Source organism: Ahaetulla prasina, chromosome 2, assembly GCF_028640845.1.
Source record: "Ahaetulla prasina isolate Xishuangbanna chromosome 2, ASM2864084v1, whole genome shotgun sequence".
Lineage (NCBI taxonomy): Eukaryota > Metazoa > Chordata > Lepidosauria > Squamata > Colubridae > Ahaetulla > Ahaetulla prasina.
In genome coordinates, this window is record NC_080540.1 from 219,533,039 (window position 1) to 219,546,364 (window position 13,326).

Here is a 13,326-nt window from a genome sequence, read left to right on the forward strand (position 1 = left end):
AAGGGCTGCACAGACACACTCAAATCATTTGCTGCCCCCTCTCAAGTGATGCAACTACAGAAGTGTCTTTGAAGATACCCAGTCATCCAGGTCATCGTTGTCCCAAAAGGCAACTAGACGTTCTGGTTTTTCTTTGAAGACATTTTGCTTTTTGTCCAAGAATCTTCTAAAGCTGAAGAATCTTATTCTTGGATAAGAAGGGAAACATCTTCAGAGAAAAACCAGAAAGTCCAGTTGCTCTTGAAAAAGTACCTTTGGGACAACTACAGAAGTGCCTGTCCATGGATTAACCATAGAGCACAATCTTTATTCTAAAGTCTGCTCCTGAAGAGGGCCACCTATATTTTTAAATTTGAGCATAGAAAGGTACCTTAAGGATAAGCTGCCCATACCAAATGAGTCCAGCTGGGATACGTTAATACTATTTCTATAGCTAAATGATCTTGGATGGGGATAAGGCTCACATTTTAAAATGCTTGTGTGATAAACAGAATTTTGAATTTTGGAATGTTTATCTGATTAGCTAACTTATGGTATTTACTTCATCTTTCTATAAATGTCACCAAGACTGGGTACAATATAAATAAGAAAACACAAAGCGATGATACAATAAATTAAAAAAATATTACGGGACCGTCTGCTGCCACCGATTGCCTCCCACCGACCTGTGCGCTCTCACAGGTAGGGACTCCTTAGGGTGCCGTCAGCCAGGCAGTGCCGACTGGCGACGCCCAGAGGGAGAGCCTTTTCTGTGGGGGCTCCCACCCTCTGGAACGAACTTCCCCCAGGTCTTCGTCAACTTTCCAACCTTCGAACCTTTCGCCGCGAGCTTAAGACACATCTATTTATTTGCGCAGGACTGGACTAGAATTTTAAATTTTAATTTGGTTTTAATGGGGTTTTATTATTTTTATTGCAATTTTTAATATTTGGCCTTATTTAATAAGTTTTTTAAATTGGTGTTTTATTCTGTATTCATATGTATGTTTTTATTAGGCTGTAATAAAAATGAGTCCCCTGGGAGATAGGGCGGTATACAAATGTGATTAAATAAATAAATAAATAAATAAATATGTATTTACTAACATATTGATAACATGGATAGAACACTTGGTCCCATTTTCCAGCAGAAAAAAGTAGGAGAGATGATCTTAAGGAAAAGATAGTTTCATAATTTTGTGCTCCAATGATTGCTCTTGGAGGTGTTACACAACACATGGTTATTGTAACGATTTCATTCTTGGCAGACAGACTATGGTTAAAATATATATATATGTTTACACAGAAAACAATTTAAAAATATTTCTACCACTGCTAACCTTCTGCTCACAGTGACAGAAAAACACACAGACGTTTATCTAGTAGGTGTGATCAACTGCATAAATTATACTCATTATTAATGAAGTCATAGTGTACCATAATAATTTATGAAATACAGGAAATAAGATCGGGAAGTGTCTGTTTCCTGAACAGTTATTTTGCATGTTGAATTATGAACCTAAAAGGTAGGTTTATACTGTATAATAATTTGTTTCAAAAGCATAAAGAGAATTTATTGAATGTGGCAGGGAGCAATAAAATATACCACCTATGGATTAGAAAATCAATGTTTACTATTGATTTACTACTACTAATTTTTAAGCCTAGTGATAGTGCAGCTTTGCTAAATTTCAGAAAGAAGAGAACTTCTTATAAGAAATAAATAAATAAATAAGTATGTATGTATGTATGTATGTATGTATGTATGTATGTATGTATGTATCTGTCTCCCCATTATTCTGTGTCTTTTATAGGGATCTAGGACAGTGTTAGTGAACTTTTTCGGCAATGAGTGCAAAACGGGAGCGTGCGTGGGAGAGGGGGGCACCAGAAGAACAGCTCTCCTGAATGCACTCGCGGGAGTGCCGGAAACTGGAAGAGCAGTTCCCTGGGGTGCATGCGTGCGCCAGGAAGCTGAGCTTGCGGTTTCTGGTGCGCGCAGGTTTCCGGCACACATGCATGCAAGATTTTTAAAATTTTTAATTTTAAATATTAATTTTAACTGGGGTTGTAATTTATATGAATTTTAAGGGTTTTTAGGTTTAAACATTTTAAATTTTGGCCAATTATATAATAAGTTTTTTAATTCTCTGTTTTAATTGTACACTGTTATTGTTTTATATTGGCTGTACACCGCCCTGAGTCCTTCGGGAGAAGGGCGGTATAAAAATCTAATAAATAAATAAATAAATAAAGACCAGCTGGCTGGCGTGCATGTGCATGCCAGAAACAGAAAGCTTAGATTCCTGGCACATGCATGTGCACCAGGGAGCTGCTGTTCCAGTTTCTGGCACCACTGCCTCCGCGAAGACCAGCTGACCAGCACTTGTGCACGCCGGAACCCGGAACAGCAATGTGTGATGGCTGGCGTGCCCAGAAAGATGACTCTGCGTGCCACTTCCAGCACACATGCCATAGGTTTGCTATCACTGATCTAGGACTTCTACATTTATAGACTGTACATCTACACCTCTTAAGAAAAGTAGGTGGTTTTTTAATCTATTAAAAAAAGCTTGCTTACATTTAGTCTTGATTTAGACGACAGTATTCAAAAGCATCTAACCAATGTTAAATTGCCTAGCAGTTAATATTAACTTTTCCCAAACTTCTTTTATATTTCTGTAAACAGAAGATCTACATTGGTATCTGGCAGGATCCAGTCAGGTAAGGTTTTAGGAGTTGCACTGCTTTTATGAGTTTAAAACTGTACAATAAAATAATTTACATATAAACTAAAAATGGCTAGTAATCATTTTCCTTTCCAGTGATATGTTTGCCGACTATTTAGGGTATAGATTTTTGAAAATTAATGCAGTGAAAAATTAAATATTTCATGATAGCACACTAGGAAGGATGCAGTTTAAATTAAAATGTCCCCTACTGTGCAGTTAAGTTACTGAAGAATTTTTTTTGTAGGCACCAATTTTCCACTTTCTAGCTGCGCAATGAGGAGCTCTCACCATCAGAATTATCTTCTTTTGTAGCTAGCCCATTTTAGCATGTTCCTAAAGCAGGTTTGTTCAAACAGGTTATTCAGAAAGTTAGTTTGATATTTTTTTACAGCCGGGATGAAGGAAAGAGGCTACTCTAACATCAGAAAGGGAGACTAAATTACTGGTTTCTAACTGACTGTGACATGTTGGATAAGAATACAGTATTCCTGGAGATATGACAAGACAATGTTTCCCTTCCTACAAAGGGATGGGACTCCAGCTGGCATCTGTTGCCGCCATCTGTTGCTTGCCTGCAGCTCCTATCATGGGAGACTGAGTTTGGGGCTGGTCAGAATCAGAGACCAACATACTAAAGCACCCAAGGTCCCCTGGTCCTTCAGTAACAGAATGTCTGCATTTATTTTCAGCTTGCAGAACTAACTTGTTCTGCACGTTCTCCTGCTGAAATAAGGGTAGGATTCAAATAATCCTTTTCCAATGTAAGCAATATGGTCTCTATTTGACATATGTTGACAGTGCTAAATTCCCATTGCATGCTGAAGGGTAATTAGTTGGCTAAATACAGAATTAGAAAAACAGTTTAATAATGGAGAACAAGTGGCAAGAACTCATAAACCAGACCACCAAATGAAAATAAATATAGATTCAATTGTCTATCCGGAACTTCTGTTATAAATGAAGACACATAGAAAACATACAAAAGAAAGAATAACTTGAACTTAATATTTATATCCTTACTTATAAAAATATGCATGCATAATTATTCTCCCGAGGTGTACTTTGGCCCACTTTCATAACAACTCAGGATTTTATGCCTTCCATGCCAGCTTTTTGGTGTCAGACTTACTTTTGATGACATGAAAATATTTCTCTTGTTTCAAAGATGCCATGAATCTATTTTTCAAAGGAACTGTAACTTCTTATTACTGCAGCATACATTTCTTAAAGCTAAAGAAAGTTCACATTGGCACTTGTTTAATTCTAGTAGATATATACCAGCAGGAGAATTAGGTATGGACATTTCAGGATTCCTGATGCCCTTTGTAGGAGGAAATTAACCATTTTATGTGAGCGGCATGTTCAGGTAGTCCTTGACTTACGACCACAATTGAGCCCAACATTTCAGTTGCTAAGTGAAACATTTGCTAAGTGAGTTTGCCCCATTTTACCACCTTTCTTGTCACAGTTATTAAGTGAATGACTGTAGTTGTTAAATTAGTAACACGGTTGTTAAGTGAACCTGGCTTCTCCATTGACGTTGCTTGACAGAAGGTTGCAAAATGGGACCACGTGACCCTAGCACGCTTTGACTATCATAAATACGAACCAGTTGCCAAGCATCTGAATTTCGATCACCTGACCACAGGGATACTGCAACGGTCGTGTGAAAAACAGTCATAAGTCGCTTTTTTCAGTGCCGTTGTAACTTTGAATGGTCACTAAATAAACTGTTGTAAGGAGAGGAATGAAGGCAAAATAATAAATGATACTTTTATAGTCAGTGGCAATGCACAGGTTAGCCAGGATTATGATGTGGGATTCTGTTTATAATGGTTGTTGAAGCAGTTGCCTCACTTTACTTTGCTCCAATCCTGTGAATAAAATTGCTCGTATTGATAGATGAATGAAGAGTCATTTATGCCCATAACTTTACAGTCTGTCTTTAACTTAAGCATAACATTATTTTAATGTGAGGTCCTTGATGATGTTTCCTAGTTTGGTAATGAAATGTCTGCAAGAAATCCATACCTTCTCCTCCTCCATCCTTCTATTTTCCCCACTACAATAAGCCTATAAGATGAATTGGGCTGAGAGGAGAATTGGGCTGAGAGGAGAGAATGGGCCAAGATCATAACAACTCAGGATTTTATGCCTGCCCGATTCCCTGGCCGCGTTTGTCATCAGCGGCACCAGTGGTGGGCCCTGACTTGTGGCTGTGTTATCCATCGGCTGTTTCCCGACCTGATTTCTGGCCATGTCTTGACTTCTGGTTGCTATTTTCATCTGCGGCATTTCTCTTGTGGCATATTATTGACATCAATGGAGGGACGGTATTATCGGTCCTAAATGAAGTCGTTGCGGGCCATGCTGGCCTTTGATAAGTCTACAATAACACCAACAACAATGACAACAACTAACAATAACAATAACAACGACGAGGACAGGGATGAAGCAGACAGTGGTGATGGTTCACGATCCGAGACTCGATATTATGTGGCATTTTATCCGATGACCTTATTTTGATATCTATTGTCCTACGGAGAGTGAACTGCCCAAATTTTTTTCCATCTTATATCGGGTCCTGTTTTGGACTATGCAGAATGAATGTAATATCTATGCCGGCTAGGGATGGCCCTTTTTCTGCCGTTTTTATATTTTCCATGAAATATTCGCCTATTGAGCTCTTACGACTGCGGGGTTCCCCCGCCTTGCAGGAATGGCCCTCTGTATTTTCGAGGGCCTGCCTTAATGAAGGGTCTTGGGATCCAGAGAGGTGGCATGCGTCGAAGAAGAACCTTTGGGGGTTTTTAAATAGGTTTTTAAAGAAGGGTTTTTTAAGGGGTGGGAGGGAAGAGACGGGTGGGGGGAGAAACTCGTAGGGGAGGGGACCAGCCCCTGCGCTCGCTCGCGGCTCTACTTCATCTGGTCCGAAGGCAGGGGGGGAAGGGTATGTTCCAGTTTTAGAGGATCGTTCCATCTGTACGGTAAGTGGGAGAGGCAGATATGGCGGAAGCAAGGGGCCGTATTGTTTTTTGGGAGCACGTGCTCGCTGTATAAAAGCGATCACGTGCTCCGGCCCCTTAGTCTTTACCTGTTCCCCGGACGGCCAAGATCCTCAGAGCTTGGGCCTTCAGTTGATGTTGTGCAATGCTCGGTCCGTGGTTAATAAAGCCCCCCTGATTTGCGACCTTATTCAGGGGGAGTCCGCGGACCTCATGGGCATTACGGAGACCTGGTTGGGCACGGAAGGGGGTGTTCCCCTTGTCGAGTTGTGCCCTCCGGGTTTCCGAGCATTCCATCAACCGAGAGCCCAAGGTAGGGGTGGCGGGGTGGCGGTTGTTATTAGGGAAGGTCTAGAACCGAGGGAGTCCACTGTACCTCAGATAGCCGGTTGTGAATCCCTCTTTGTGAGGTGGGGCCATAGGAATCAGATGGGCTTGTTGATCACGTACCTGGCTCCTTGCTGCATGACTACAGCCCTACCTGAGTTGTTGGAGTGGTGGTTGAGACCCCCAGACTTATGGTCATGGGGAGTTTCAACCTGCCATCGACCGGCTTGTCATCGACAACGGACCGGGAGTTCCAGGCCTCCATGACAGCCTTGGACCTGATTCAAGTAATTGATGGCCCTACACACACGGGGGGAGGCACACTGCACCTGATTTATATCTCTGGACAGTGGTTAAATGATCTGGAATTAAGAGATTTAGTAACAGAACCTGTGTCATGGTCAGATAATTTTCTCCTTCGCCTGGACTTTCGGACTTCGCCTGGACTCACCGCAGGGAGACGGAACCAATGCGTTGGTTCCGTCCCAGGCGCCTGATGGACCCTGAGCAGTTCCTGACGGAGCTTGGGCCGTTCCCTGAGGATCTGGCCCGTGGCACGGCTGAAGAACTAGTTGTGGCCTGGGAGCAGGCCGCGGCTGGGGCTTTGGACCGTGTCGTGCCTTTGTGGCCTCTGACCCGGCGTAGGTTTCAACCGGCCCCTTGGTTCTCTGAGGGGCTGAGGGAGATGAAGCGCCGGCGAAGACGCCTAGAGAGTGCCTGGAGGTCCAGCCGTTCCGAAGCTGACCGGACACTAGTTAGGTCTTATTCTAAGACCTACCTAGTGGCAATGAGGGAGGTGAAGCATTCTTACGTTTCCACCCTCATTGCGTCGGCAGATAACCGCCCGGCTGCCCTGTTTCGGGTGACCCACTCTCTCCTTCATCAGGAGGTGCAGGATGACCCCTTACAGGGATGTGCCGAGGAGTTCAGTGGTTATCTATACGATAAAATCATTCAGCTCCGGGATGGTTTGGACCAAAATTGGGATGATCCAAGTGAGAGGGCGGAGACGCGTCTTGTCGAGATTGTTTGGGATGAGTTTGACCCTGTGGCTCTCGAGGACGTGGACAGGTTGTTGGGAAGGCTGCATGCCACCACATGTTTACTGGACCCGTGCCCTTCCTGGTTGGTGCTGGCCACACAGGAGGTAACATGAGGCTGGCTCCGGGGGATTATTAATGCTTCCTTGCAGGAAGGGGTCTTTCCTGCCACCTTGAAAGAGGCGGTAGTGAGACCCCTCCTCAAGAAGCCTTCCCTGGACCCAGCTATTTTGGGAAATTATCGTCCAGTCTCCAACCTTCGCTTTGTTGCGAAGGTTGTAGAGAGTGTGGTGGCATGGCAGCTACCCCAATACCTGGATGAAGTTGTCTATTTAGACCCGTTCCAGTCCGGCTTCCGGCCCGGATATAGTACGGAGACAGCTTTGGTCGCGTTGGTGGATGATCTCTGGAGGGCCAGAGACAGGGGTTGTTCCTCTGCCCTGGTCCTATTAGATCTCTCAGCAGCTTTTGATACCATCGACCATGGTATCTTGCTGCACCGGTTGGAGGGGTTGGGAGTGGGAGGCACCGTTTATCGGTGGTTCTCCTCCTAACTCTCTGACGGGTCGCAGACGGTGTTGACAGGGGGGCAGAGATCGACCGCGAGGCGCCTTACTTGTGGGGTGCCACAGGGGTCGATCCTCTCGCCTCTCCTGTTCAACATTTATATGAAGCCGCTGGGCGAGATCATCAGTGGCTTTGGGGTGAGATACCAACTGTACGCTGATGATACGCAGCTGTACTTTTCCACCCCAGGCCACCCCAATGAAGCTGTTGAAGTGCTATCCCGGTGCTTGGAAGCCGTACGGGTCTGGATGGGGAGAAACAGGCTCAAGCTCAATCCCTCCAAGACGGAGTGGCTGTGGATGCCAGCACCCCGGTACAGTCAGCTGCAGCTGCAGCTGACTGTTGGGGGCGAGTTACTGGCCCCAGTGGAAAGGGTGCGCAACTTGGGTGTTCTCCTGGATGGACGGCTGTCGTTTGAAGATCATTTGACGTCCGTCTCCAGGAGAGCTTTTCACCAGGTTCGCCTGGTTCGCCAGTTGCGCCCCTTCCTTGACCAGGATGCCTTATGCACGGTCACTCATGCTCTTGTTACCGTCAGCAGAGGAGTGGGACACGACACCTCTCGCTTGGATTATTGCAATGCTCTCTACATGGGGCTCCCCTTGAAGTGCACTCGGAGGCTTCAGTTAGTCCAGAATGCAGCTACGCGGGTGATAGAGGGAGCTGCACGCGGCGCCCGTGTAACTCCACTCCTGCGCAGGCTGCACTGGCTGCCTGTGGTCTTTCGGTGCACTTTAAGGTTTTGGTTACTACCTTTAAAGCGCTCCATGGCTTGGGGCCTGGGTACTTACAGGACCGCCTACTGTTACCTTACGCCTCCCACCGACCCATACGCTAACACAGAGAGGGACTTCTCAGGGTGCCGTCCGCCAAGCAATGTCGGTTGGCGGCCCCCAGGGGAAGAGCCTTCTCTGTGGGGGTTCCTACTCTCTGGAACGAACTTCCCCCTGGCTTGCGACAATTGCCTGATCTTCGGACCTTTCGCCGCGAGCTGAAGACGTATTTATTTACTCGCGGGGGCTGGCTTAAATTTTAAATTTTTAGATGAATTTTAAGGGTTTTTAGATTTTACTATGTTTTAAATTTTCAGCCAATTTTATAATAAGTTTTTTAATTGTTTATTTTAATTGTACATTGCTATTGTTTTTACTTTGGTTGTGAACCGCCCTGAGTCCTTCGGGAGAAGGGCGGTATAAAAATCTAATAAATCATCATCATCATCATCATCATCATCATCATCCAGCCAGCTTTCATGTCTAAGATAGGACTAGAATTCACAATTTCCTGGTTTCCAGGCCAGCACATTAACCAGTACACCAACTAAACCTCACATATTTTATATGATCCAATTATGTGAAATATCACATATTTTCTTCTATTTCCAAATGAAGTCTCCCTCATATTTTGTATCACCCCATTTATAACATACAGGAAATCCTCAACTTACGACCATTTTTTTAATGATGGTTTGACATTACAACGGCTCGAAAAACAATGACTTACGAACTACCCTCAAGTTACATCAACCCTGCACTCACAAGTCTGTGATCTGGACACTTGGCAAGCCGCTTGTATGTATAATGGTTCAAGCACCCTGTGGACATGTGATCATAGTCGGCAAATTTCCTAAGTGGCTTCCAACAAGCAAATTCAATGGGGAAGCTGGCAGGAAAGGTTGCAAATCATCAGCATCTGATGTCTTGCTGATCAGGGTGATTCGTTTACCGATCACAGCAAACAAGTCTAAAATCAGCTGTGCACTTAGAAACAAATTTTCTGATCCCAATTGTGGTTGTAAGTTGAGGACTAACTGTGTTTCCTCTAATGGTTTTTTTTTCTTTCTCTGACATATTCACACACCACTTATGCAGTGAGTTTTCTGTTGTATGATGCGGTGCACTTCTTTGAAGTCAAGTCAAGAGCAGAATAGGGATATGTTTATGAACAACAGAAGATTCTCTTACCAAAATAATTGTTTATGGAAACTAGAGGGGAAAAATTCTTCTAATTTTAGAGAGCCTAGTGACACACTTCAGCAACGGATGAGGGGGGGGGGAAGTTTTCCAATATTCAGAGGAAAGAAAATCTGAAATTGTTTCCTAGTATAGTAATGGAAGACACAGCCTCATTGGTTTTAAAAATGCCCCAGACAGATTTATGAGTTGTATTATCGGATGCTTTTAACTCTGATGGCTCAGTTGTGACCTGTAATAGTCAGGAAAAAACTTTCTTCCTGCAACTTCTCTCAACCTCACTTTCTGAAGAATCTCAGAGTTGTCCAAAGCAGGGATGAGATTCTGAACAACAGGAACTCTCACACAAGGTGACTTTTGCCAGACTAATGGAAATTTCTCCTGGAAAGGCTTAACTGATTGACTCCCTTTGGTCTACCTCTCCATATTATTGTAACCATATGGAGACGAAGTTATAGGGATTAGATTCATCACGATTCACAACACTGTATGTGTGTGACATGTGTGTATGTGTGTACAAGTAATGTTATTTCAATGAAGCATTATTATAAAATGAGCAAATAAAGAAATGCATTTCTAGTCATGGCAAAGTCGCTGTGCCACAACAGAGAAATGGAATACTCTGTTATTTATGGTATCTCAAGTTGTGTAGAAAAAAAGTATAGGGTTTTTTTTTATAGGTATCTTTGGAAATAACTTGTTTTGGCATGAGTGGAAATATATCAATGGTGCAGTAAAAGATCAAGCACACATGAAAGATTTAGCAGGGGATGTGTGCATAAACACTGAGCAGCATAATATACAGAGATATATTCCAGATCTAAAATGTCATCATTTTGCAAAGTGAAATGTAGTGTTCTGATTATCTGAAAGATCTTCCTCTAGAAGAAAATGAAAAGTGAATCAAATCCATATGTACATATGAGTTGAAAGGTAGAAACCCATCTTAAAAAATACATTCAATAGTCACTACTATCTGCTCACAATCTTGTGCTTCTGATTTTTTTCTGAGTTGCTGTTTAAAGAATTGAAGCCCATTTGCTACCTTCGTGAACTATCAAAAATACCATGAAAAAAACACCTTCAAAAAGTTATTAAAACTTTTTTTCAGGAAAAAAATATTTTTCCTGTTTTGTTTTTCTCTTTGAAATCAAATCTAGTTGTCCTATTTCACCTAGCATATCAATAGATATTTACTTTCCTGAACTCTATCCTAGACTTTTTTCCTATTTGTCCTTTCAAGTCAGTAGACTTTGGCTTGTTCTTTAATTGGCCTTGAAAGATGGAAATATCCCCTTCATGTTTACATAATGGTTGTCTGACCTGAGAATTCCTGATTCCCACTTGGCTAAATCAAGCCCTTGAACTTGCAGTTTCCCAAATTTCCCTTCTTATACAGTACTTGCTAAGGTGCAATTTTGCTATATTAAGCACTGAGACTTTCAGCTGAACATTGGAAATAAAAGAATGATGGCTACCTGGTGAATAACTATATGAGTTCTAAGAAAGCCACAATGCAGTTCTTGAATTTTTAAAAACTGTATGCTTGAAGATGAAATTCCTCACGCCTAAATGTAATATCTGAATCAGCTATTAGTATTATTTATTATTTATTTATTTATTTTATTATTTAAATTTATATACCGCCCTATCTCCCAAAAGGACTCAGGGCGGTTTACAGGCATATAAAACATCAGTATACAAAATTAAAATAATCTTTAAAAAACTTATTCCAGTGCCCTATCATTTAAAATAGAAATATAAATATTAAAATCAATTTAAAACCCCTATAAAATTTAAAATCTAAGCCAGTCCTGCACAGATGAATAAATGTGTCTTGAGCTCGCGACGGAAGGTTCGAAGGTCCGGAAGTTGACGGAGTCCTGGGGAGCTGCTCCAGAGGGCGGAGCCCCACAGAGAAGGCCCTCCCCCTGGGCGCCGCCAGACGACACTGCCTAGCTGACGGCACCCTGAGGAGTCCCTCCCTGTGAGAGCGCACGGGTCGGTGAGAGGTATCTGGTCGCAGTAGGCGGTCCCGTAGATAACCCGGCCCTATGCCATGGAGCGCTTTAAAGGTGGTCACCAAAACCTTGAAGCGCACCCGGAAGGCCACAGGTAGCCAGTGCAGCCTGCGCAGGATGGGTGTTATGCGGAGCCACGAGGGCTCCATCTATCACCCGCGCAGCCGCATTCTGACTAACTGTAGCCTCCGGATGCCCTTCAAGGGAGCCCCATGTAGAGAGCGTTGCAGTAATCCAGGCGAGACGTCACGAGGCGTGAGTGACCGTGCATAGGGCCTCCCGTCCAGAAAGGCGCAACTGGCGCACCAGGCGAACCTGGTAGAACGCTTCCTGGAGACGGCCACAAATGATCTTCTAGAGACAGCCGCTCATCCAGGAGGACGCTGTTGCGCACCCTCTCCATCGGGGCCAGTGACTCGCCACCGATGGTCAGCCGCGGATTTAGCTGACTGTACCGGGATGCCGGCATCCACAGCCACTCTGTCTTGGAGGGATTGAGCTTGAGCCTGTTTCTCCCCATCCAGACCCGTACGGCCTCCAGACACCGGGACAGCACTACGATAGCTTCGTTGGGGTGGTCCGGTGTAGAAAAGTACAGCTGGGTGTCATCCGCATACAGCTGGTACTTCACACCGAAACCACTGATGATCTCACCCAGCGGCTTCATGTAGTAGGCCACAAAGAGAGACATTTTTTGTCGAGTTACATGAATGATCTTAATCTAACAGGAAATTTAAATCGTATGGGCACATGGGAAGTTTGTACTGTATTGAGGGATCCTTGGTACTCTCTGAGCTTGGTTTCCATCATCAGTGTTATTTAGTTTGGGTAATGAAATGTTTGCAAGTAAACAACCAAGCTCAGAGAGTATCAAGGACCCCTCATTTCAATCCAGAGCTACAAATATTCTTCTTTATTTGTACTGTACTATTGAAGCAACTAAATCAAAATAAGACATCAACATTTAGAAGTACGTTAATTATAAATGAAAAAAAAGCTGCTATAAGAGTAAAGACCCCTAAAGATGACACTTCATGAATTAACTATCCAGGCACAAAACTATACCATATTGATTGTGATTTAATTCTTCATAGACACTATACATCAGTAAATGCAATACAAATTGGATAGTACAGTATTTTGAAATCCATAAAAAATATCTTAGCTCCAGGCAGATTTAAGTCTATTTTGCATTGTAATTCTTAAATCATATATAATTGCAATGTGCTGCTTGGATCCTCGAGTGTAATGATTTCAGCAGATAATGTTTTAAAACTTACGTTGGTTCTTCAGAAACTGCCGTTCCCTCTTCCAGCTCCTGAGCTTGCTTGTACCATGGCAATTTAGCTTCAATAGGAAGTTTTTCTAGAAAAACAATCATAGGGAAATGGGAAACATGCAAAAATAATGTACTTAAAAATCAACCTTAATCCTCTTTTGTAACTTATCTAAAGAGGAATTACCTTGTTTTTATTCCATATTTGCTAAGTATCTGCCAATCCAATCATTAATGCACCTAAACAATACTTGCACAGTATAAAGCTTCCCGAAATGTTATTTCACACAATCAAGACTAAATTTAATAAGATGAGATATGAATGAGGCTTCTGGCTACGCATATTGCTCTTTGCTCTGCTTCTATAAGAGAAAGAGGAAAGCGAGCACTTCTCCAATTAACTGTA

General features: G+C 43.0%; 1 protein-coding gene across 3 annotated transcripts in view; it reads right to left on the reverse strand.

The window, feature by feature from the left end:
- Positions 1-13,326, reverse strand: part of ADAMTSL1 (ADAMTS like 1) — a 288,623-nt gene that overhangs the window by 85,516 nt on the left and 189,781 nt on the right. For all 3 annotated transcript variants that reach the window (XM_058168823.1, XM_058168822.1, XM_058168821.1), the window contains exon 13: positions 12,925-13,009. In XM_058168823.1, the coding sequence (XP_058024806.1) occupies positions 12,925-13,009 (85 nt within the window). The remainder of the gene's footprint in view (positions 1-12,924; positions 13,010-13,326) is intronic.